The following is a 27,298-nucleotide window of genomic DNA, read 5'->3' on the forward strand; positions in this document are numbered from 1 at the left end:
AATGCCAGATGCCTCAGAAGTCTGTGAAGCCCGCCCCCCCCCCCGCCACCAACATCAGGACCAGCAGCAGTAGGATCAAAGAAATACGTCCTAATTGTCTTAATTATCAACATTGATACAGGTGGTGCAATAAAGCTTTCAAGTTCACAGAATTTTGCATCAAGCAGCCCTGCTTACAGTAGAATTCTCAGGCAAATGGATGAGGAAGCAGCCAAGATGAATGGATGAGGTAGGCATTAGCAGCATACAGTGCAATCCTAAACAGAGTTACATACTTCTAAGCCCATTCATTTCAATGGATTTAAAAGGTTTTATGGCCTTGGAAACCCAACAAACTACTGCTGTGGTTTCTATTTCAGAACCTCTAATGCCTACAATCTATTCAGCTGGAAAAGGTCCTGAGAGAAGCCACTGTCTGTACAGTCCAGAGAGTTGGAATTTCCCATGCTGAATGTATCAGAGTCCCTAAGAAAGGTACTTGCCCTTCCTACTTCATGTACAATATAAATCATGGTTAAGGGAAACTACTTGATATGTTTAATGAAGAGGCTATCGTGGCAATCCGGCCATCAGCACATAATGTGCTGAGGAGCAACATCTCCAGGCCACACACATGACAGTCTCCTATTACAGGATGGACTTGTACCTGCTCTCCATGATGGCCTCCTCCACATGTGTGCTCTTCTCTGACATAGGGCCACTCAGTGAAGTTTGGCTCATGGCTGACAGGAACTTCAGCAGCAACTTGGTGCTCTCTGTCTTTCCAGCTCCACTTTCTCCACTGTTAATAGACACACAATCCTCAGGAAAGGGTCATCCAAAGGGTAATGACCCTTTGGAAGGTCATTGGAAGGTCTGAGAGAATGGTTATGTACAGTATAGATGGCTCCTAATAGATGGGAATGTGGCTGCTGGGATGTTGAAAGCCTTGGCCATACTTCTCCCCTCTTACCTGATGAGGATACACTGGCTGTCATGGCGCCTCCACAGGCAGCTGTAGCACTCACTGGCTGTGGCAAAGATATGGGGTGGCAGCTCTCCCAAGCAGTACTGTCGGTACAAGTCAATGGTAGCTGCATCATACAGGCCGCTGATGAGCTTGTAAGGATTCACAGAGATCAAGATAGAACCAATGTTTGTCTAGTAGGAAATAGAGGAACAATGAGGAAAGCGAGCAGCTTTTGCCCACTCCGTAGCCTGGTTCTCCAGAAGGAAAGGGTGAGCACAAAATCAGCAGCCAAGCTTAAACTAAAGAACCTAGATCTATGGCAGTGTGGGCTAAAAGCCAGAGGCATGCAGAGACTGGGAATGAAAATTTAAGCAGATACCAGCAAAGAAAGGAGGTTTCTTGATATACCATGAGTGAGGGCCAATTTACACATCAAAGCACCACATGTAGGCCATCAAGAACTCTACTTTTTATGGAGGAAGAAGATTTCACAGCATTTTACTTCATCTGTTGGCTTAAGCACACCAGAACTGCATATTCCTGATGACTGCTGGTGCTGACATGGAAATGTCTCTCGCTGTAGATTCCAAAGGCTCTCTCTTACATACTACTTAGGATCTTTCTGACACAGGTTGTGATTGTGCAGAAATTAAGTAATAATTATTGGTGATCTTCACAAACCACTAGTAAGTACATGCATATACTTGCACTGGTCATAACAAGAGGGAAATAAAGATCACCTTGAAAAAGCACTGGGGGAAAAATATAATACTATTTAAAGTGAAAACCAGCTCTTAAATCAGTATAACTAAAACAGATGAATAAAAACATACTCATCATAATTCATAGGACATTTACACAAAGAACCATGGGCATCTCAATAAGGATGCCATCTATCTATACCACATTGGTTTCAGTTGGTTACACATTTGTTCAGATCTGTACCCTTATCTATATGCTGATATATAATGATATGGAAATAAAATCAGAGCGGGACCACTAACTAAATTAACAATTAATGTCCACCTCATATATCTAGTAGCCTTTAATCTGATTTTAGCAGCAGCCAGGGCAAAGTTCACAACTTTTTTGGCATCCAGTGATACCTTGACTTACCATAAGAGAAGTAGTCCATTCTCTAGTACTGAAAGTAGCTGTTTAGATGTAACATCCATTTATTGTGGGAAGTTCAGCAATTAAAGATGTTAGTAGTCAAAACCTCCCTCACACTAAAGGGCAGTTTATGAATATAGCGGTTTCCAACCTAGTTGGAATGGAAAATTACTGGAACATGAGTCATGAGGTGAGACTGACTAGCAGCCCCACACCCTGGAGATGTGCAAAGACTTAAAACAAAAGAGGTCTTTCAGGAGTTCCTGAGTTAATCTCATCCATACTCTTCCCCCTTTCTCCTTCCTAATCAAAGCTATTCAGGGAACTGATAGTCCTTCCTATCCAACAATTGCAGGTCATCAATTATTTTTCTTATCTTTAGTGACATCCAGGAAGGTATAATCAAAGCTTTTCTAATTAATTGTCTCACCTCCGGAGACAGCCATTAAGCTATTGTTTTGGGGCAGAAGACGTGATCCTGCCCCAGGGTACATTCTATAGTATAATTGGACTGCCCTGCCATGTGCTCAGCGTGTGTTCTGGACCCTTCCATGCACCCTCAGATTACATCTGAGCCCCCTTCTCTCCCTTCCATGAGACGCTGGCTATCCCTGCTGCTGCTTCCATGGATCATCTTCTCTCACAGGATTAGTAAATATCAGCCCCCCGGAATCTCTTTCACTCTTTCTCACTGGTTTCCTAGTTAGCCTTGTTTATGTGTTATATGTATTTTGTGTGCAATTGTTTTATACTGTTCCTGTAACCAGAAGCTAGTGTTGGTACAGAATATTGTGGTCAGAATGCTGACTGAAGTGGGTCGACTGACCATATCACTCCAGTCTTATCCCATCTATACTGACTCCCAATATGCTTCTGGGCCCAACTCAAGGTGCTCATTGGCCTTTAAAGACCTATATGGATTGGGATCAGCATACCTGAAGGACCACCTTCTCCCATATGGACATACCTGTCTACTCTAGGCATCTTTGGAGGTCCTGTTTTGGGCACTCCCATCATCTAAGATTAGATAGGTGGCAGGTTGAGAAAAGGCGTTCTTAGTTGAGGCACTGACACTTTGGAATTCCCTCCCCAGGGAGATTCGTCAGTCTTCCTCTGTCATTGTCTTCTGCCAGCAGAAGTGAAGACTTTTTTCTTTTATTTGGTGTACAGCCAGTAAACTCTTATTGGCCTCCTCCTTGGTTTGTGTGTTTTGACATTTGTATTGTGTTTATATCCACATTTTAAATGTTATTTTAATGTTTAAAAATGTGAGGACCCTGTTTTGGGTGGAAAGGCAGCATATAAATGCCATGAATGAATGAATGAATGAATGAATGAATGAATGAATGAATGAATGAATGAATGAATGAATGAATGAATGAATGTGTCCGGGGTCTGAGGCTCTGCCCCCAGACTTAACAAGAAAGGGGGAGGGGGGACAGCCAGATGACCACCACTCAGCTGCAGCTGCCCAGACAGACACCAAGACCCTGCCACACCCAGCAACAGAGGAAAGAAAAGAAACACCCAAGCCCCAGAGAGTCAAATGGGGCAGGGGAAGCCAGCCAGCCCCACCCTCTGGTGGGAGAATAGGAGCCCAAGCCAGGAAGGAGAGGGCACAGGCATCAGAGATGACCAGAGAGCAAGATCACCAGAGGCTGGGAACAGAGCAACCTCAGGTGGGGCTGCCTGAGGCAATCAGCAAAGGAAGCCCGGCAACCAGTGAAGAAGGCACAGGTGTAACTGCCCAGAGCAGCCAGCAGAGTAACCCCAGGTGCTGCTGCCTAAGACGGCCAGGGCCGAAGCTAGAGTGCTGGAGGGCGTGGCTGGCAGGTGGAGCTGGGAATGGGTGAAGAGTTAAAAGGGAAGTCCACCCACAGGAGAGGGTGGGTTGTTTAGGAATGGAAGAGGAGAGAGAGAGGGAGAGTGGAGGGGCTGAAGAAGGGAAGGACCAATGAGTGGAAGCAGGAGGAGGCAGCCAGGAGTCAGGCAGGTCGAGCAGGCCTGCGAGTGGGTTGAGAGGGAGCTCCCCTCCTGCCATGGAGCAAGGCACTGCAATATCCCTGGTGGCTGCCTGGAGTCGAAGTCAGGTGCACTGGCGTACAGCACCGCAGCGCCCGCACTTGAATCTGACAGAATGAATTAATAATGTAACATGTTGAAGAAATTTTCTGTTCTTACTGAGATCACACAAACCCTCCCTCTTAATGGACTACATACACTGAAAATCAGCCTTTATCCGGGACCCGGCCAGTCTGGTGCCCCGGATGAACGGCCACCCCCACACCAGCCATAACACGTCACCTGGAGGCCCCCAGCCAGCGACAGAAGACGGCGGGGCACGCAGCAGCAGAACCTGGTGGTGGCCCGCACAAGGAAGGCATGGGGGAGGCATGGAGGTGGGAGCTGCAGAGCCTGCACTGGGCCGGGAAGCCAACAGGGCAGGCGGGCAGCCGATTTAAGGGCCTGGTGCCAGCCTCAGAGAGGCGCCCACCAGCTGCGAGACTGGCACGATGGTCAGTATGCCCATTCAGGCACCCAGGGCAGGCTCCAAGGAAGGGCAGGCAGGGGGGAAGCAGGGTGCCTCCCCCCAGTTGAGACGCTCATCATCCTTTGCCTAGAGTGGCAAGCCTAGTGACCCTAGCTCAGGCCACCAGCCAGTGAGAGGGCATGGCCGCCATTTCTGGGGGAAAGGGCGGACAGGCCGGTGGGGGTGAGGCAGGGGCAGGGGCAAGGCCCTGTTAGGCAGCAGCAGCAGCCAAGGGCAAGAGCCTGGGCACACCTGGCTAAGGTGTTGGGCTGGGCACTGGGGGCGGGAGCAGAGGGAGGAGGGCAGGCACTCACTTAGATGAGGGGGGGATAAAAGAGGGCAGAACCCCCTGGCCAGGGAGGAGGATGGAAGCTCGCCCCTGACACTAAGGGACAGCTTCCTAGGGAGAGAAGTAAGGGCATCAAGCTGCTTGCCGGGCCCTTTCGCTCCTATTCTGATACCACAGGGGGGCACCCTTGGGGGACTGCCAGACACAAGGGCAGTCCGAAGGGGCTGAACAAGCGGCCCAAGGGGGAGATCTGGGTCCACCCAGATGGAGGGTCGCGACCAGTATCATGGCGACACCGCATCCACTGGCCCCCGTCAAGGACTCTTATTGTAGCCTGCTAGCTTTACCCTGTTTTCTTTTATTTATTTTGATTTCCCAATTCACTCAACTATTAGGACAGGCCTGTGAAATTTGTTTCATTGTTTGTTGCCAGTATTATCCTATTTTACTCTATATGGTATTTAAAAAGGCTTTATTGCCCGAGGCCTTCAGTAACAGTTCTACTCATCGTTAAGTTAGATATATAGCTCAAAAGGTCCGATTGAACACATTAGTCAGACCATTGGTCTGTCAAGGTCAATACTGTCCATCCCCTTGCCCTCCTTCTGCCCCCTCATCCCTCAGTCTGACCTCCCTGATACATCTGCCTCACTCCTTGCTGCTTCACCCGCCCACCCACCTCGTCTCCACTCAGTCAGGGCTAAGGATGCCATTCCCTCATTGAGGGTGGGGGATCCCCGCTCTCACTATCTGACCCCTACCTATACTCACCTGACCAGCAGCGGAGGAAAGGTGGGGGAACACTGCCCATGGTGTGCTCCTGGGGAGATGTGACAATGTCACATCCAGGAGTGATGTCATTGTGCCACATCTGAAAATGCTCCTGCACTTCTCAGTGGGCCGATTTTAGTTCCAAACAGGGGCCCAAATCGGACTGCTGAGAAGCACACACACTCCTGTGCCTGCACGATGACATCACTTCCTAGAAGTAACGTCATCACACAGGCATGGGAGCACACGTGCAGCACCCAAGAACATCAAAAAGATAAGGGCATGGCCCCTGCCTTCTTGCTGCAAGGACAGGAGGACCTGGCATCCTTAGTCAGGGCACTGGCCTGTCACCATCCAGCAGGCTCGATGGAAGCACCACCACCTGTCTGCAACAGGGGCTCCCTTTCCTCTACCTGCCCACCCACCTCAAGCTGTAGGGCAGAGGCCACAGCACCAACTCTTCTGCCTGCCTGGTTCACTTGCAGGGTTCCCAGGTGCCCACCAGTGGTGGGAAAACTCCTGGAGATTTGCCCCCTCATCCCTGATTGCCCAGCGATCGGTGGGAGGGGACATGTTCCTGGAGGTTGCCTGCCACCGGCAGGCACCTCAGGAGCGTGCGCTGTGTGCACACTCCCAACAAGCACGGAAATGTCACTTCCAGTAGTGACGTCGTCGCATGCTTTGTTTTAAGCTGATTTGGGCCCCAAATGGGCTGAATTGACCCCATGCGGAGTGCAGAAGCACTTGCACGGCTGGCATGGTGATGTCCCTATAAGAAGGCTCCAGGGCGCATGCACACTTTGCATGTGCACATAATACGACCTTATGCAAGGCACGAGTTAAGTCCCAGGTACTCCACCCTCCCGACAGGAAGTGAGGGGTACCTGGCAACCCTACTTACTTGGGGGGCAGCAGTTCCTCCTCCCACCTTATTCCCGACCACTCAGCCCTCCCATCACCTGCCCCCACCACCACTCTGCTTGCCCTCCAGTCTTTTACTTACCCACCTGTAGTGTTGCTGCCTCTGCCATCAGGCAATGGCGCCAACAGAAATGCATTGTCTGCATACGCACAGATGATGCTCCTCTGTTTTGGGGGTTTAACCCTCTCCTCCGTTTCCCCCTCATTTTCAGATTTTTCTTCAACCCTGGGGGTCCCCCAAGTTTTCAACCAAAACTTCCTACTCTGTACATTGTCCCAATTGATAGATTTAAATATCTACAAACAGGGTCATACTGACAATCAGACATATTGATAATGATAAGAACCACTGTTTGCCACCAGAGGGCATCATTCTACCTCAGTCCTAAGGAACTGGTTGGCCTGAGACCATTAAATCTAACCATTCTATCACCTCAGGAGCCCACCATATTCTGCTGCATATGCAAACCAGGCCTGGGTCAATTAACCATATGAATTTTAGTTGGTTAGCTGATTAAATCCGTATATGAGTAAAAACAATACTTCTGAAACAAAAAAGTAGTGTCCCACCCAATGAGACAAATTTCTTTTAAGGGTGGTACACCCAGGTGTCATAAGAGGCATTCCATTCTGTGTGCAAGAAGAAGAGGATTGCCTCTTCTAAGATAGCATTTTTTACAAGGTGGTTGTTGTGGGTTTTCCGGGCTGTATTGCCGTGGTCTTGGCATTGTAGTTCCTGACGTTTCGCCAGCGGCTGTGGCTGGCATCTTCAGAGGTGTAGCACCAAAAGACAGAGATCTCTCAGTGTCACAGTGTGGAAAAGATGTAGGTCATTTGTATCTACTCCGGAGGGGTGGGGTTGAGCTGAGTCATCCTGTAAGAGTTTCCCAGGGTGTGGAATGCTAATGGCGGGAGGCTTCACTGTATCCTGAGGAGGTTCTTTTGCATATGGATTGGTACTTGATGTGCTAATCTTCTCTGCAGGGCTATTGTCAGGGATAGAATGTTTTGTTAGCCTGGTGTTTTTCAGAACTGGCAACCATGCTCGGTTCATTCTTAAGGTTTCTTCTTTCCTGTTGAAGTTTTGCTTATGCTTGTGAATTTCAATGGCTTCCCTGTGCAGTCTGACAAAGTAGTTGGAAGTGTTGTCCAGTATTTTGGTGTCCTGGAATAAGATACTGTGCCCTGTTTGAGTTAGGCTATGTTCAGCCACTGCTGATTTTTCAGGTTGTCCAAGTCTGCAGTGTCTTTCATGTTCTTTTATTCTTGTCTGGATGCTACACTTTGTGGTCCCGATGTAAACTTGTCCACAGCTGCAGGGTATACGGTATACTCCTGCAGAGGTGAGGGGGTCTCTACTGTCTTTTGCTGATCGTAGCATCTGTTGTATTTTTCGGGTGGGTCTGAATACTGCTTGAAGGTTATGTTTTTTCATAAGCTTTCCCATCTGATCAGTAATTCCTTTGATATATGGCAAAAACACTTTTCCTGTGGGAGACTGTTTTTCTTTGGTTGTTTGATTCATCCTGGGTTTGATTGCTCTTCGGATTTCATTTCTGGAGTAGCCATTTGCCTGAAGTGCGTGGTTTAGATGATTAATTTCCTCATTGAGAAAGTGCGGCTCACATATCCGTCTTGCACGATCCACTAATGTTTTCATTATGCCTTATTTCATTATGCATTATTTCATTATTTCATTATTTTCATTAATAAACATTAGTGGATCGTGCAAGACGGATATGTGAGCCGCACTTTCTCAATGAGGAAATTAATCATCCTCCATTTTATCACGATGATGTCAGGTCACACAGTGTTTGCACCAAATGTTACAAGCAAGAGAGAAATCAACATGGAGAGCAAGCTGCTCCATGTATCTCATCACATCTAGTATGACCAGGGGTTTTTTTCTGGGAAAAGAGGTGGTGGAACTCTCAAGAGGAAAATGAGGAAGAAATACATGGGATTCTTTGAAATCATATTATTTTCAAGCACTATTGCCGAGTATTTTCAAGAGGTGCCAGAACTCCGTTCCCCCGCGTTCCCCCTGAAAAAAAGCCCTGAGTACGACACAGACACAATATATGCCAAGAGCTCTCAAAAATGCAAATAAGTATTATGTAAATACAAAGTATTATTTGCTCTCCCCTACAAAAGAAAAGGCAGAGAAAAGAAAGCAAGCAGAGGAAATGAGGATAGATCGTTGACAATGAAATAGGCAAGAGTGAAACAGATTGTAAGGTCTCAGCAGTGAAGGACATTTTGTCTGGGGAAGATTGAGGAGTTCGGGGAAGGAGACAGAAGAGGGTGGACAAGGAAGCATGTTGTAACTAGACAGCAGGATTCATTACTATGCAACACAGACTTTGTAACTTCCTTGCCTGCCCAAAATGGAGAAGATGCTTCCCAGAAATCGGGTCACTTAATTGATCATTTACTGGAATACAAGATGCATACAGTCCTGTTGCCTTAGTAACTGTTGCTATGCAACACAGTCTGAGATCTACATTTCAACACTAGAATTTGAAGATATTTGAGTGCAGGTGAGGAACCATATCTCACGAATCTTCTCGCATGCCAAGTTAATCTTGCAAAAGGATTAATAATACTGAATCCCCTGATTACCCTCATATAAGCAACCCACTAAGTAATTATAAAATGGAAAACTAGATTATTTACTAGCTCCTTTCAGTGGGGAAAATGCTTTCAAGAACACCTGGAGTGCTGTCAATTCCAGCTGTTAAACATCATCCTGCAGGAAAGTCAAGGCCCTGGCAATCTGTGACTCAGTGACACAGCATCTGCTTTTCATACAAAAGACTGCTGGTTCTATCCCTTGTATATCCTGTTAAAGGGAGCAAGTATTAGGTCTCTACTTGAAAGGCCCTACCTCAGACCCTGGAAAGCACCTGTCCATCAGCACAGAATATATTGCCCTGACAGATCACTGGTCTGACTCACTCACAGACAGCTTCATGTGGTTTATGTGTAGCAGACACTACTAGTTTCTTATCTGTGGAAGACATCCCCAGATATACAGCCAACTGGATACAGCATTGTGTCTATCACTGAAATCCCTGGGGGACCTCCATCTCTTTTCTGGACTGGTGATCTAAATATGATTATGGCAATTCAAGAACTACAGGGAAGATTGGGTAAGGTCACATGGGGCTCCTATCAATTCCATAGGTAAAAAATCTACGTATCCACAGACTAGACTGTCCACTTCTGAAGACAAGGAGGAGCTGTGGGCAATAACAGGGTTGTGCAGGTAAGCCCAGAGGTGAGATGCATTATTTCCAGGCACAGGGGTTGCTGTGGGAGGCCTGGCAAAGGGCAGATCCACTCACATAGATTTGGTCCTGCTGGTAGCGCTGGTGCAGATTGAGCAAGATGGCAGCCTCATGCAAGTCCCCCAGCATGGCCATGTCCTCCACTCCCGCCACACTGGACTGGTGCATTGGCAGGATCTTCTCCCTGGGCAGAGAGGCCCACGGGTAGCAGAATGTCTGCAAAGAAGGAAAATATGGTAGAGAGAGATCCTGCAAGACTGAATGGGCGAAAGGTCCTGGGAGCTCTAGCTGACTCTTTTCTGCTCTTGGGAAGCAAGATACATTTTACAATAAACAAGATGTGGAAATATTGGAATACTCTGAGCCATTTCACCAATTCAGAGGCAATCTCAAAGTTGGCTACTCTGTGAATATTCAGCAGGGACCTCCAGCCAGATATGGCTGTCTGACATATCTACGTGTTTGCATATATGTGCACAATGTCACATTCACTCTTTATACTTGTAAGTGAAAGCCACACAGGGGTATTGGGATACTAAGTTCCGTAGTATGCACTTTTGACTCTATGCTCATTGTTGCTAATACATACTAAAAACAGTCATTAATTCTGCAGAATGTGTTAAATGGACTTTTTCAGGATAGCATTTTTATAATAGGAAATAAGGTTGTAGTCAATGCCTGAGAAATTTTAAGCTGTTTTCATTGCTTTGTTCTCCAGTTTTGAAATCCAGCTCTGTTGCATTGTTTGTATGCATTATACTGTTTTTAGTGCATCACCCTCCCATTTTTGTAGTTAAGTTTTATTCAGTGTGGGTTGTATGTTTTATGTGTGCATTATTTTAAATTTTGTAATATCTCTTGAGTGTCAGCAAGTAAGGTGAGATCAGCAAGTAAGGTGAAATCAAAGGGCATAGACTGGAGTAATGCTGCTTAGGATTTCATTGTAAGTATATGTTGCAGTCTAACTTTCTATTACTCTTTAGAAAAAAAAAAGATAGAGTCCATAATGGAGTTTAATTCCTGTGTGAAAGATCACTGATTGGTACGATATTATCTTGTGTATGTGCTAAAAGATGGCCAGGTGTCTGTCTAAGGAGGATGCACACCTCCTTCCTTCATAAAAAGAGGAAGGATTTGCCTAGAAGAGGTGAAAAAGAACAGATTCTCTACATCACTATAGGGATTATCACCAATTACAGACCTTGCTAGTTTCAGAAATATTACAGTGAGAATTGCTTGTATGCTTCTGTTTCAAATATCCTATTTGTGCTCACAGCTGTTTTCCCCTAGCATTTACTTTATTGTTTTTTTCAGTGTCAGAATGCTCAGTGACAATATAGGGAAACAACCTGCAACACTTACAGAGGACGAAGTCTTAAGAAAAAATATAACCAGCTAAGCCAAGCACAAGGGAATAAAAGAGGCTATAATGTTTAACACTTGGCAATCTTTGGCAGTACTGCACATTATGGCCACAGAACAGCCTCCAGAGTTGGCAGTTTTTATTTAGCTCAAACACAAAGGGGAATTATTCAGGTGTACTATCTTCAGTGGCTCATAAAAATCTCTATCTTCCATTTTACTTACCTCACCATAGTCTGAAATGAAGAGCACGGACCCATCAGCGCAGGATTCAATAGTGCAGGGCTGCTGCTGATCTTTCTCCTTTAGCCACACACGAGTTCCCTGCAACCATTCACAGAAGGAGTCTAAGTATATCTTCTATACCTCTCCATTAAGTGAACATCTTCACCATGTGGTTGCTTCCTGTAGTCACCCACCAGCAGCAAAAGCACCCTGTCTTCCTTTCAAGAAATGTACCCAAAGAGCTAATTTACACATGTATACTCATCTTTTAATGTCTGCAGCATCAAGTCACAACTTGCAGGTGTATGGCTGAGACATCACATACAAAAGGTACAGAGAAAACGTCCACAGCTTCTCAAGAACAATGGTTTTCTATGGAGCTAATTCACGCAATTCAACTTTAACTTATCAAGTATGGAATAATGACACAGTGAGAAATCAGATAACATTTGTGCCTATATGAGTTGATCCACTGATTCTCAGCATGAAACATCAGGAACATATCATCTTCTATTTTTTTGTGCTGAGCTGTTGTGGGAATGTAGACAGTGTGAATTTATTCACTCCCCCTTCCATAAACACACAAATCACAGAAACAGATGGCTGTAGGGTATGGTCACCCCAGCTCCCACCAAACACATACACATTTGACTGTTCTTTTGAAAGAAGTTAATTGAGCAGAAACACTTCTGAAATGCATTCGGGCAAGCAGGCCAAATTTGGAAAGAAAGACCAAATTGAGATCTTTCCTTGACCCCTGAGAAGATACCAGCTGGTATGTACTTTCAGGAATGTGGATCCAAGTTTGTTGCTGAAAAAAGAATATCAAGTGTCTCACACCATGCATGAGGGCCTACGCTTTTGTTTTTCCCTCAGTAGGTATGACCCAGCTAATAGGAGGGAATACAAAGTAAATACTGATTTAAACACAACATGGTAAACTGGATCAAGTTATAAGAAAATTAATCCAATAGTTAAGCAGTAAGAAGATGCCCATGAGAGGGAAACAGCCTGGTTGGGGGGGGGGAGCAATTTGGTGTATAGACAGGGCTGGCAGGGAAAAGATTCAGTGTTCCTCTCTAAACTACTTTTCAACTCCAGATCACTACCTTATAAAACAGATCTTGCTTCAGAACAGCAGCTACTGAAACATCATTATTACATATGTTTTTGAGTAATGTATAAACAGGCCCTCTACATGCCAATTACTTGCAAAATGCTACGGTTATGCCCGGAAATATCTCTTTTGCATAGCCCTTAATGCCCAGACTGCAGTATTCCATCTTTCAGGATGGGCAGCACTACATCTATGGCCACATTCAATTGACATATACCCAGATTTGGGGTTAAGGGACATAGTACTCTGTTGGAACTTTCTACAGCATCCCTGAAAAAAATGCAGTTCTAGTTTCCTGGGAACATTCTGCATCATACCGGGAAACCAGCCATACAAGTAGGAGGACCTACTCTGGTTCCCAAGCACAGTCAGTGTGCAAATCAACACAGACTAATATTGTTGGCACACGAGGATTGTGAGGATCAACTACACTTCCTGAATCATCCAATAAGTCAAATATTGACACATCACATGATGTTACAGGGGCCTCAGAATTTTATTTTATTTTTTAAACACAGGCATATCCTACATGGTAGAAGCAAGTCAATATGGACCATTCTATTTCCAGGAACACTAAGTAATGCTTTTAATGTAAGATCATTATCCTGAGCACCAACCAATCTAAGAATGCAGAGATCCATCAGCAAGAACAAAACTACCCTTCTAATTCCCTTACACTAGACAAATGGGGTTTCAGGCTTCCACCACAATTAGATTGCAGCATTCATATTATCAGAAGTTTTGTGCAATAACATGTGCTTTCAAAAATATAAGAAACAAAAAAACAAAACAAAACAGTGCTAGGAGAGTGCCCTTCAGATCTCCTCTGCATCTATGACCCTTCAGATCTGTTCACATATTCAATTGTTTTGCTTTATTGCTCCCACTGAGAATGCCTGATCAGTCTCTATCTCCCTTCTCCATTCATGTGACAACTGTTGCAAGAGGCCAATGAAAAACTGTCATCACCCTCCAGCGTTATCATTTTAATAAAACACAGAACTACAGGTAAGGAAGAACCTTGATAATCATAATCCCGTGGAAATGCTACAAGAATTCTGCATTTCTACATCATAAAATTGCAGCGGAATGTGAATATATACCTTACATTAGTGATGTTCACTGTAAGGCCTGGAATCCAATAGCACCTCCCAAGTACAGCTCCAAACTAATTATGAGGCAATGGGCAGCAGCCCCACAGCTCCAATGGCCCAACTGCAAGTGAACCCTGTGGCAAGATTACTCAAAGAATGTCTCAATGGTCTCATTCCAGTAAATAGTTTCACATTCTTTTGCCCATTTTTACAAATAGTAAAACATGTCCCACACTTAAGTTTGGCCATTTTGACCAAAAAAGTTCTAAATCATTGTCTTCCAGACCAGGTTTTGCAGATTTGGAATCTGATTATATCCTGATCCTCCCCCACAGTTTTCAGCAACTCTGGTGACAAAAGCTTCCCCATCTTCCTTCTGACTGTTGGTGGGGGCAGATGCATACGGTGGTGTAGAAATTCTATAAAAAGAGGGGCAGTGAGAGATAGTCTGCTGCATTTTGATACAAGAACTGTGTTCCTTCACTGGGGGCTTAGATAGTTCTGGTGCTATGCTGTGACTGGCTCCTGGGCTAACCAGAATCCTGTCTTCTGAGATGGAGAGAGAAGAAGGTAAGGGTGGAACCTGAGATTCATCATTGATTCCACTGAGACTGTTCATGTGTGTGCGGTCCGTTCTGTTTCTGTAACATTATACTATTGCAGGCAATGGGAGTAACCCCTGAAGGAGCACAGTGTACATACTAAGAGCGGAACCACAAGTGATGCCTCACACAGGTTGGACACTTGTCAGCTTCCCTCAAGTTTTGATGGGAAATGTAGGCATCCTAGTCTTGCAGCTTGGCTCTCTGACTGCTGTCCAATGGACTTTTCAACTGTCACTTGTCCAACATTCCACCAAGCTGCCTACATTCCCCATCAGGTTCCGCTCTAAGTTTGGGTTCTACTCCCCCTCCCCACTCACATTTCCATTCCATTCCACTAGCAATGCCTTACAAATATTAAGGGCTTCATCAGGGTTGCCTACCCCCATTACAATGGTACCACTATGCTGGAGCAGATTCACTTAATGAGTATGACATTGTGATGGGCCAGCACTAAGGGATTTTGCAGCAATCTTATCCTGGCCAGTAGAAAATACTCCAAGACAGGATCAACAGAGAGATGCTACAGTAACTAGGAAAACCTTTGAGAAGGAAGACAATTACTTACCCCAACAGGGCCTAAGGTGGGATAACAAGTGTTTCCATGGCTTTCTCCTAATGCAGTCCCTTCCTCTTGCTCTAGTCACTTAGGATACCACATACTTAGAGAGGCCACCACAGGTATGATAATACAAAACACTAGGATTGCACATCCCCCCCATGGATAAACAATGGTTCACAAACAAAAACTTAACTGTGGTTATAAATATAATTTATCATAAAGTGCAAAGTGCTCAAGTGCCAAAATTATTAATAACCACTGTTCAATTATGTTCTATAAATACAATAAACACTATACACATAAATAGACCATATCCAGATATTCCCTATCCCAAAATTTCCTAACTATACATAACAGTAAATTAATACATGAATATAATATTATGTGAGTCCATAAATACATCAGCATCGGTTTCTTACGAAGAAAACTGGTGATCGTTAGATTCAGTATTGATACATATCGTTGCATCTCTCCACGATAGAAAAAGGATAAGTATTTATCTTGACCCCTATTATAGCTACCAATGTCCACTCTTCCTATGCTTCTTCTTTTACCGGTACTCAAGGGTCTCACTAGAGTAGCCAGAAATGTCCCCTGGGTACGACAGCCTTTCCAACTGTTGTGGCTTCTGCTGTTCCAAAGATAAGTAATCTAATTTAACTTGAATCTGAACTGGTGAAGACTGTTCTCTCTTTTATAGGTTCTCAAAGACCTTGGTGGAGCAGCTACGTGCACCCGACAATATGCTAGCTATAATCCCGTCTCATGTCCTTTCTCACTGTCACAGTGAGTAGCTGTGGAAATCATTCCTGAGTGCGCTGAAAAATGAGAATGATTGGTGGGGTTCATGGCACCTAATAATGTCCTTGAGAATGGGCACGAAATGGGATTATAGTTAGCATCTCATCGGGCACATCTAGCTGCTCCACCAAGGTCCTAGCGTTTCATATTATTCACTTAGGAAGCAGGAAAACACTTGAGTCATACCATAGATCTGACTCAGTATTGTTGTCTCCTGGCAGCAGCAGTCAGGTATCTCAGGTATCTTTCACATCACCTATGACCTGGATGGTCCAGACTAGCCTCATCCCATCAGATTTCAGAAGCTAAGAGTGTCGGCCCTGATTTGTTCTTGGATGAGAAACCACCAAGGAAGTCCAGGGTTACTCCACAGGGGCAGGCAATGGCAAACCAGCTCTATTCGTCTCTTGTCTTAAAAACCCTATGGGGTTGCCATAAATTGGATGAAACTTGATGCCACTTTCCTCCACCACCACTACCTGATCCTTTTAAGTGGATCTGCCAGGAATTTAACTCAGACTTGTGCATGAGAAGCAGATGCTCTACTGCACCAAGCTACAGAGCTTCTACCACTGAACCACAGACACTTTAGCACTAAGCCACAGCCTCTGCCCTAAGAAGATGCTTGCAACTTGGCAAGTCATAGAGGAGCTGGTAAGATAACACAACTGCCATTATCCGCCTCAACATTCTCAAATAGAACTACATGCAGCAAGGGAGAAACAAAAATAAGGAGTCTTCCAGACAATCTTAATGTGCAGGTTTCATTTCCCTTTGTTACTTTGCTTCCCCCATTCCCCACATCTTTGTCAACCCTTGTTGCCCAAGCTTTTCTCTGTCTACCCCCCCTCCAAACTTTTTTTCAAACCACTTTGCTCCCAATCTTTTTTTCTAGAAATAGCTTGATTTCATTTTTTCTCTGTCTATAATGGCTATGCTGTTTCTCTTTGCTTTGCTCACCTCACAATTTTGTGTGGTTAACCATAAAAAAATGTATGCTAGCAATATATTGATATAACATACACTAAACAACAGCAGTGGCCAATCAGAACTTCAGAAACAAGCAGTCAACCCACTCCCTGTATCCAGAAGGAACATTCATTTTCACAGAAATACCCAAACACTATGCCTGGGAGCCATTTTTAAGCTCCATATTCTCTGCATGCTAGGTTCCTTTTTGACAAGCAATCTAAAGAGAAAGGCAAGTATGTGGAGTATCATGGAGAGAAAGGGAAACCGTTGCCTTGTTATCAGTCAGTCTGCAGTGAGGAGAAGCTTCTGGATGCTTCTCATCATCTGTGTCCCCCATCCTGCCCAGTATATACTCTACAGAAACAGCAGAGACCAATCTAAAGGACACCTGCCAGCAATGCCCCAGCACACTAATTGGTCTATTCAGGGCTTTTTCTGTCAGCCATATTGAGTACCAGCACTTTTTGGGATGATCTCTGATGATGTGAGGGAAGAATTGGTGGAAATTGCAGCCATCTTTTTAAACACAAAAAAGCACTGGGTTTGTTCAAAAGGTCACAGTTAATGATTCATGTATCAGAATGCAACTATGAAAGCATTTCTTGGCATTAATAACAATTCAAAACTAATCAAACACAGGAAAGCAGCTGATCTCTCAAAGCTCACAACTTATGAAAGGTATGATTCACTCGTGAGCTTTGGAGCAATACCTGCATATGTAAGTAGGACTGGAACTGCATACGCAAATGAATTGGGTTCAACAGAACATCCTATTTCTCCATCCAAACAGTACAATCACACACACAGGCCCTCCCCCCAAAAAACCATGCCAAAACCTGAACAGTCTGTAAAGGAAGACAGGACACACAGATGGGGAAATTCCACATAAAGACCTATAGGATGGGACAACTGCCCCAATTGCTCTATGACTGGAGAAGCCCCACAGGTGAAGAAAAACCAAATCAAGGCTACCATTTTGAAGATGCCCAGTTTTCATTAAGGTGGCAGAATATCTTGAGCTATCTCTGGCTGTAACAATCCTCAAGACCCCATTTGAAAACAGAAACTCCCAATGACCTAGTTCAGTTCTGCCTTGCTAGGACTGGCTTTCACAGAAAATAAAGCATGACTTGGGCTGATGCAAGGAGAGAACACCCACATGAGCTTCTCTTATAAGCTCCCCCCCACCCCCACCGCCAGGTCTAAAAAGGGTATTTGTTATTCAATATGAGGAATAATCAAAATTAAAACCATCTCTGGCTCTGCAAAGATTCTGCCAAGAGGCAAGAGCCTGCCTTTATGGAAGTCTACCAAGCAAGGACTGATTGCAAAAATAATAGCCCTTACCAGCAGAAGAAGTTCCGGTAGACAGCCAGTATTCTGCTTTGTAAACTGTGTCTGCAAATGTAGTGTGCCTTTCTGCTCTGTGCTTCCTCATGGTGACTGAACTGATATTTGCTCTTTGTCACAGATGAGCTGTTTGACAAGACGCTCCTTCAGGCAACTCTCCTTAAGTTACCTCAAGGTCTTGCAATATTCTGAAGTTTCTTGGAATCCTGACTCAGAGCTAAAATTTGTATTTAGTTACTGGCTGCTGAGAAGCCACTACTATGATGCATTATGTCGAAAGCTCAAAACCAGAAGGAAGGGAGAGAATGTTGGATTTTACCATCAAAACACTGGTCTTTAATTTGGAGTAAATGATTTAGAATGCTATTATTTTTTCTGTTTTGTGGAAATTTTAATTGTGAATTTTATATTATCTCTCTTCTTATGTCAAGTCTTGACAATAAATTGACTAACTGGTTGTAGCATCCTCAGACAAACATAGCGCAAGATGTACTGTGCAAAGATTCAAGTGAGATAGGCTATCTGAAGCAAGTGTCAGATCTCTTTCTTTGTGCTGCTGCCATGTTTTTGGCCTGCTGCCTTACAGACCACCTGAACCAACTGGTGAATCCTAGGAACAGAGGGTTTGTTGCACCAATACACTTGCCATGCATCCACAGGAAGATAAGTATCAGGATGCTGTCAGAACACCCTACGTTCAGGATGGCCATCTTGAGAGTATCAGACCACTTCACTTGGGGAAAACCTACAACCTTCAGATAAGGCTCGAATCATGTTTCAAGAAATGCATTTTCTGATTGATCCAAAGGGTCATGAATAAGTGATGCATACATATAAAGAGAAATTAGCTAATGGAAGCAAGATCACTGCAGGGGGAAGAGCATCCAGTAGACCCACAAGAAAAAAAGAGGTGATCTGATCAGTCCCCGAGGAAAAGCGCAAAGGAGGGAATCAATAATGGCTTTCAGAAATGGAGGCCATATGGAATTTGGGTGGGGAGTTTCATTGATACTACTAAAAAAGCAGTAGTTACCCAAATAGGAGGTCTCCTTAATTAGCTGGGGGAATTAGCAATAAGGAGGCAGTGAGAGGGGATAGCTGGGATTCTCTACCTACGCCTATGGGGATTGTTCCTAAGAGGACTCTCACATAAACAGGCAGATGTTCAACAGGAAGTGTTTTTTTATTAAAGAGAAATAAAAGGCAAACATACACAAACATACACAAAATCACACACAGCACGCATGCAAGGCTAACTAGGAAGAACAGTGAGGAAACAGGAAAGCAGTTTTGGAGGAAGAGTACTTATTACCAGTCTTGAAGAGAAGGAGGTCCACAGAGGAGCAGCAAAACAACCAGCGTTTCATGGAAGAGAAGATGAGAGGCCCAGTCAAGTTTGGGGGCATGTGTTCAGATCCCAAAAGCACACACACACAGAAAGCACATGCCTGGGAAGCCCAGTGATCCAAGAAGGCTATTAGGCTTGCTGAATAGTTTTGATTAGGATAAGTGGGTGAGGAGAGGTAAAGGAGGGCGTTGACAAGATTATACTGGGAGTTTTCTCAGGAAGCCTTGTTACCTCTGCATCTCTCTCTGCGACATGGAGGGGTAGTCAGTCAGACATCTATCTCTGACTCATGTCCTGGTAACTTTTCATTCTCCAGGCCGGCTGGCGTCTGCTCTGCCTTGGGTCAGGCAGTGTGTTGGACTTATGCATGGAAAGGGGTTATGATATTTCATCCATTAACTGCACTCTCAAGGGTGCAGAGGGGTCAGACAACTAACAGTTAGCAGGTTAATTGCAATAGTGAACGCTGTGTGAGATGTGGTTGTGTAAGTGTTGCAGGTTCCTACCACACACTGCGTGTGACATCATTTTTATGCCAAAAGTTCTGGTCTGTGTACCCAGAAATTGTTGGAGTTTTCCACTGTATCAAAGATACTTATGATTAATTGGGCACCTGAGCTCTTTGTAATGTTTTGCCAAAGGTATTATTTGTAACTGTGATTTTTCTATGCATGAGTTTGTTGCTGTTAAGTCGCAATCGACTTATGGTGAACCCAGCAAGGGGCTTTTAAGGCACGTGAGAAGCAGAAGTGGTTTGCCAGTACCTTCCTCTGCAGTGTCTTCCTTGGTGGTCACCCATCCAAGAACCAACCCTGCTTATCTTCCAAGATCTGATGGGATTGGGCTATATCATGCCATTACCCCTTCCTATAATTGATTAGAGTTTCATAAATAAGGCAAATTCTGAAAAGGGTTATCTATAGGTTTCCCACTGTATCTCAAAAGGCTTTTTATCCCAATAGGCTTGTAATATATGGTCATGGTACAGCAAAACTAAATTTTTGTGATTTTGTTCATAATTGTTATCAGTCTCATCTTTATTATATTTTGTAAATATATTTTTATATTCAGCTTCATAAGACTACTGTATATTTCTTGATCATTTCTCAATAATGCTAATCCTTTCCCACATTTTAAATTGAACCCGAGTCAAGAAAACGTGGCTGCAGTTCTTCTTGAAATGTAAAAGACAAATCGTAATTATATGTCTGTCACCACCAGCACAGAACTAGGTTTATATGACATTAGGGATACTAGCTACAAGATTAACTCAGTGATGGACGTACATCCATTTGGGCATGGCAGGGGGTGGGGGACGGCAGCATTTTGAGAAGTGGATTTCCCAGTCCGCAAGTGACATGTAATCAGATGACACACTTGCTTCAGAATGAAGAGACAATGTACCCACATAAAGAATAAATGATATGAAACGAGGAGGCTGCACTGTCAGCAAATCGTAAGGAAATAACAAGCAAGATGGAAAAGTCAGGCAGAGCCTGTCAGTTGTAGCAAACGGCTGCAGGTCAGGGCAAACCAGCTGACACCTCCTTTCCTTTCTTGGAGGTCTCTTCTGCTGCACAGCAAGACCATTCCCCTCAGCTGTGCTTAGCCTGCAGATTCTGACAAGGTCACAGCCAGAGAGATCTGATGGCAGGTTTGCCATCTTAGGGAACAAGAATAAAACAATAACTTTTAGATTAATCTGATTTCTAGTTCCCTGATCCTCTGATTCAAATGCCTTCTCAGCCTCATCTCCACTTCTCACAAGCAGCAAGGCAGAGGACTGTTCAAAACTCCCTTGGCAGGATCCTGTTACTAAAACTCAGAGGAAGGCTTTGTGTCACACATCTGCTCAAATCCACCAGTGTCTGAAGCTGCTTGAACCCCAGAGCGCGCTCACTGGCTAACAGGCTACAAAAAACAGACTTTGGACTACTAGTTTCCAGAGGGGTAAACTGTGCTAGTTAGTCTCTCACAGCAAAAATACACAGGAGCCTAGTGGCACTTCAAAAACTAACAAGATTTTACTCCAGCATAAGTGTTCTTGAACTACAGCCCACTTTGATGGATGTATTTGTTTATTATTATGTTCTTATCTCATACATAAATATATGTCTTATGAGGACCCATTACATTACTTCTGATGAAAGTGTATGCAGGAATAAAATATTGTTAGCTTCCTAGGTGCCAGTAGACTCCTGCTACCTACCTGAAACTGCATATTCTTGGAATACTGGGTGGCCTTCCCTGAAATTGCCAGGGGACCACTGAGCTCTCTTGCCTAGAATGTGCCCTCTCTTTAGTCTGCAAGTTTTTTGGTGTATGATTATACAAAGCAATTACTCTAGAACAGTGGTTCTCAACCTGGGGCTATATGCCCCCCCAGGGGGCCCTAGGATATTTCAAGGGGGCCACAGGTAAAAATTGCATAAATGGGGGGCCACAGCACGAGACTAGGGGGCCACAGAGGGAAGTGAGAAGTGAAGAAAACAGAGAAGTGACCAAGAAAAGAAAACAGAAAAGACAGTGTGTGGGGTGCTGTTTCTTCATGCAAGTGTAACCCCTGGCTATTTACAAACAAGACACTGAAATAGCTACCTTCAAGTACAACACCTTTATTGGCATATAAAATAGCTACCTTTATACCGGTAGGACAGGGGGGCCACAAGAAGGAAACAAGGTCGGAAGGGGGCCACGGTCGGAAAAAGGTTGAGAAGACCTATCAACAGAGGGCTTGATTAACTTGTGTAAGGCTTCTATTTAAGAAAACACATGGAGTGACCCAAATAGTTATCCATTTCTTGTTATTCTGGAGAAAAGCCTCTGCTTCTGTGAACAAGCAGCATAACACAACTTTCTCTCTGTGTACACACACACACACACACACATATATACACACATATACACATACAAAACTGTGCAATATAAGCAGACCGATCAGTAATATGAATGGCTGCAGCCTTGAGGGGGTTCCTGTTGTAGGCTAGGCACCTGGTGCCACTGGACAGAAAGCAGTTGCTCTACCTGGGGAATCTTGTCATGTCAGTCTTGTGAGTGGCTCATGGGCTGACACAGTCTACAAACTACTGTATGTGCTCAGGGCTCTTTTTAGGTGCAGAAAGGAGCAGGGGTGTGCATTATCAGTCCTTGCAACTGACAAGCAGTCTGAAGACTATGGACTAACCATCTCTGAAGAGAAATCAGCATTGTGTAAGTGGTTAGAGTGAGGGATTAGGATCCGCTAGGACCCCCCCCCTTCAAATCCCTACTCTATCATGGAAGCTCACTGGGTAACCTTGGACCAGCCACGTCTCAACCTAATCTACTTCCCAGGTTTGCTATTGTAAGGACAAAATGGAGGAGGGAAGAATATTGTAAACCACTCCAGATCTCCACTGGGGAGAAAAGTAGAATATAAATGAGGCAAGCAAATAAATCAACCTGATGTTGTGCCCTTGCATTGTCCCCAGTCCTAGCTTTAGCAGTTGATCTCAATGACTCTAACTTGGAGAGAACACACACTTCAGGTCTCAATCCATGGTCCAACAGGTTGGAGGTAGAGCAAAGAAGGCATGTTGCTTGGTTTTTTCTTGCAATCTGGCATTCAGGACTCCTTTCAACACTAATGCCCACTCTGACTAGCCCCCCATTCTTGTGACGGCAAACTGCAGGACTACCTAATTGCTTACATTCCCTCCCCCTCCCCCAACACAAAACACCCATTCAATAACGTCACGACTGTTAATGTGAAAGAGCATTGCTCCCTGTTATCTGGAGCGACAGCACATCCCATGAGGTCAGCCTCAACAAAATCAAATTAAAACCACTGCCATCTTTTTACATACAAACCCATTCTCTGATGAGAGGATTGTAAGAGAGGAAGCTTATTTGGAGGTACTGATGATTCTTCTTAATTCCTCCTTTTTTGCTTCCTTTTCACAATCCAGAAGAGGTGAGAATTCAGCTTTTGTGTACAGGAAGGAAGACAGGGTTGCAAGATCTAGGCCCTTCTGATAACCATCTTTAGAAGCACAGTATATCAGACCAGGTCTGGTGCTTGCTTCATGGCACTTCAAAAGCTCTTCCCTTCCTTCACCATGAGATATTCTCTTTCAAAGAGCAGCAGGATTTGATTCCAGTGGCACCTTAGAGACCAACAAGATTTTTAAGGTGTAGCTCAGAGTCAAGGCTACAAACAGCCTTCCTAGTTATTCTTTCCTGTCCTCTACCTGAGACACAAATCAGCACGGCAAATTAAGTCTGCATCTAATGTGACATGAACAAAACACATTAGAACAGGCTCCGACTCACATGGGAATGTGATGTTATTTATCCACTTTCCCAAGGTAAACTTTTCATAAAAGCAATTGTCTCTCGATTATTGAACTCTTCTGCTTAATGTTCTTACTGATAGCTATAGTTTCTTAGAAACCCAGCCTGTGCCCATATGTAGAAATGAATGAAATAGTCTTGGAAACAATAAACCCAGGACTTTGTACAGTGCAATCCTAAACAGAGTTATACCCTTTGAAATCCACTGAAATGAGTGGCTTAGAAAGCTGCAACTCTGCTTGGGATTGCAATGTTAGTTCTGATGTCCTCTAGAATCTTAGCTACTGAAATTATTAAACATGCTGTTTTGTGTTTTATTTTATATGTCAGGTTTATGTTTGTTCCGATTTATTTTTTAAAAACTTGTTTAGGAATGCTAATTGGATTGCCAGCGGTTATTTAAGAAGCTCTACCTAAGCTAACAAAAGCTTATTGGAAAGGGTGTACAGAACCTGTACCTGTTTCAGACACTTCTGCTTATAAATGTTTTTTGATGATCTACTGAATACACTGCCAACATCTGGGATTTGCAACATAGCCCATTTGCAACATAGCCCATCTGGCTGCATCTCAAGCACAATGCTTTTAAAGAGTAAGGTTTATGAACATGTGAAACACTCAAAATGATTTTTCTTCTTCCTATTGCTATACAACGGGAATACTCTTCTTACATACAAACCTATGGTTTCCTGGCTTTACATTTTTGAAGTGTCTATTTAATAGCTGCTTTGATCTTTCCATTGTTAATAAGCATGCACAGATAAGCAGGCAGTTTTACCTATGCAGTGCTATTCTCTTCTTTTAATGAATGTTTGTCAGATTTGAGTCAGATAACTTTGCAGGTGTTTACTTTGTCCAATTCTGATCTATGCCAGTTTTGTTCACCTTTAGCTTTTTTTCCCCTATGCTTGTTAATTTTTAAAAAATCCATGACCTTTTCAGACATACAAACAGTGAACAGGTATACAGTATATTGTTCTACATGCATAACTGTGCTTTACTGGTCTTCTTGAATCCATAAAAGTGCAACAATATATCTAGCTATTTGCATGGACATGTGCTAAGGGTTCAGAATTCATCTCACTCAACTGGGCTGTTTGCTTTCCATCATTAAAAGTGATTTTGCAACCCTTGCTTTTGTTTAGCAGACTGGTGTTCACTTGCAACTTTGTTGCCTCCTGTTACTGCCCAAACTTCTCCTCCTCCCTCACACCCTGAAATCCTGCTCCTGGAGGACAGTGGCCCCACAGAGTTTTAAGGGGCATTTTAAGGGGTTGGTCAAGGAAAGTTTGGTGCCCCCACCTTTTAGTTATAAGCAGGGCTTTTTTTCTGGGGAAAAAGGTGGTGGAACTCAGTGGGTTGCCCTTGGAGAAAATGGTCACATAGCTGGTGGCCCTGCCCCCTGATCTCCAGACAGAGGGGAGTTTAGATTGCCCTTCTGAAAAAACATATGCGAAATGCATAGAGACAGTATTACTGAATAAAATTATTTTTATTTCCCCTACACTGTTGTTCTTTTGGGGGGGGGGGGTTGCTCTGCACACACAACAATCAGTCCTCAATAAATGTAGTACAATGGACTAATATTTAAGAAAGTGGTGGAAAGATGAAGAAGTGGTAATTGGAACCTAAACTAGGTGACAACATACGGTTCACAAGGATCCAAGACTTAAAAAGGGATGAGATTTACTGGCAGTTACAGCAATATATGGTTTCATACACACACATTTAATATTATTAGAAGCCCAATGAAAGTGCAGCAATCAATGCTTGATGAAAAGTACAGCAATCAAATCTAAGAAAGCAATCCAGAAGAATTTTTTTCTTGATGTTCCTTAAGTCCTTCTCAGGTCTTCTTAAGAGTGAGTCAGATATTAATGAAATGCTTTTCTGCATCTGTTAAAATCAAAGGCTGGCAAATTCCCTTTGATCCTATGGGGCATTCCTCATTTCAAAGGTTGTCTGTCTACTTTATCATACCAAGAGAGATTTGGATAAAGAGGCATTTGCTCTTGGGTACTTGAGCAGAGCACCATCACAGCCTTGGATACTCTGAGCGTAACAAAATAAGATTCATGTTGAGCTGCAGTCAATGCTTGATTTTTTTTTTTACAGCAGGCCATTAATAAATATTAGCAGGATGCTGCTCTGTAGTTCGGCATGGCCTGATGGAGCCGCAGCCAGGCAGCCACACGCTTCTGAGCTTCTGTATGAGCACATCATATGGAGTCGTGCCAAAGTCTCTTAGTGAAGTCCAGGTACGTTTATATCAATGGCACCTCCCCTGTCCGCCTGCAGAGACCAGACCAGTCACATTTTCAAATGAGGAAGGGCATGTTTGGCTGCGAGAACTGTTCTTGTCAAATCCATGTTGGCTGCTTTTTAAGACTGTACTATCCTTCAGGGTTCTTTCCTCTCCACTGATGGCTTTACGATTCGTTCCAGCAAACGGCTGGGGCTAAAGTCAAGCTAACAGGTCCATGATTTGTTGGATTTCCCTTTTTCTCATGCCTAAGAATAGAAGCTAGGTTCACTTGTCTAGATGCCCAGGGAATTCCTAATGCTTGAAGAGGACAAAATTCAGCAGTGACCTTGATAAAATCCGAGCATTGAGCTCTAAATAATCACATGGAAAGGGGAAGGTAGGAACTGGCAAAGCTGTAACACTGATATCTTAGGCCACTGGTCGCCCCTTTTAAAGCTAAAAGCTTAAAAGGACAGCAAGATTTCTGTCTGCTGCTGGTTTCCTTAACCCTGTCCTCGCCAGTGTGAGTAACAGAAGCTTTGACAGAGCTCTCCTTCAGCTGCTAAGCAAAAGGGCTCTTTAAAACTGCCTACCCTTGGCTCTGTCAAAGTTATCCATCTCAATTCTGTGTGACTGAGGTTCACAGGGAGAGAGCGACTGTTGCTATTCACACTGTGGAGGTGAGGACAAAGAAACTGGAAGGTGTCTTGGACTGGCTCACCTTGGAGAAAGCAGCAGGAGTTCATCATAATGAGGAGCATCCCTGCGATCAAGGACTAGTTGGGAAGACCATGGGTCAAACTGAGCTCTGTGCTGCCAGCTGCCCATCCCTAATTTAGGCTGCGGCCCACTCTAATGTGTGGCAACAATGGGAGGCTGTTGCACAGACACTGTAACTATCTTTCTCCCCTTGGCAACAGGCACAGTTTAGGGCCAATAAGTATAACAGTGTTGCTCACACACACACAGCTGCATACCTGCAAAACCAGGAATAAGATGGTTTTTCCAGAGTTTTTCTATCTATTTTGGAAGTGACTGTTTCTTAGATTAGATTTCCACTCTTTCTGAATGGTTGCCTATGTTCACATTGACTAGTCACATCAAGCATTTTTTAAAAAAGAAAAATACATTTTCACTTAAGGGTTGGTTGAAATGCATATACAACTGAAGTCTCGCCAGTCAAATATCCAATACTCAGTAGCTTGCAGGCGAGTGTGAAAATTGTCTCAATGTTTATATCTGAGCTGATGTCAAATAAAATATCTTTCTCTGGTGTTTGATTCATGCTTTATCAATTATGCTTTTATATTGCCTTTTCTGCAAGGAGCATCAAAGCTGCCCCCTACTTCATTCTCACAACAACCCAATGAAGTAGGCCAGGTAGTATGTCTTGGCCAAGGTCATGAGGTGAGTTTTAAAGCTGGG

General features: G+C 43.9%; 1 protein-coding gene across 1 annotated transcript in view; it reads right to left on the reverse strand.

The window, feature by feature from the left end:
• LOC129323547 (unconventional myosin-X-like) overlaps positions 1-27,298 on the reverse strand; it is a 115,882-nt gene that overhangs the window by 82,532 nt on the left and 6,052 nt on the right. The window contains exons 4-7 of the mRNA XM_054970082.1: positions 11,451-11,585; positions 9,921-10,079; positions 953-1,140; positions 647-781 (exon numbers count right to left, since the gene is read on the reverse strand). Of these exons, the coding sequence (XP_054826057.1) occupies positions 647-781; positions 953-1,140; positions 9,921-10,079; positions 11,451-11,585 (617 nt within the window). The remainder of the gene's footprint in view (positions 1-646; positions 782-952; positions 1,141-9,920; positions 10,080-11,450; positions 11,586-27,298) is intronic.

The sequence above is a fragment of the Eublepharis macularius genome, chromosome 2 (assembly GCF_028583425.1).
Source record: "Eublepharis macularius isolate TG4126 chromosome 2, MPM_Emac_v1.0, whole genome shotgun sequence".
Classification (NCBI taxonomy): domain Eukaryota; kingdom Metazoa; phylum Chordata; class Lepidosauria; order Squamata; family Eublepharidae; genus Eublepharis; species Eublepharis macularius.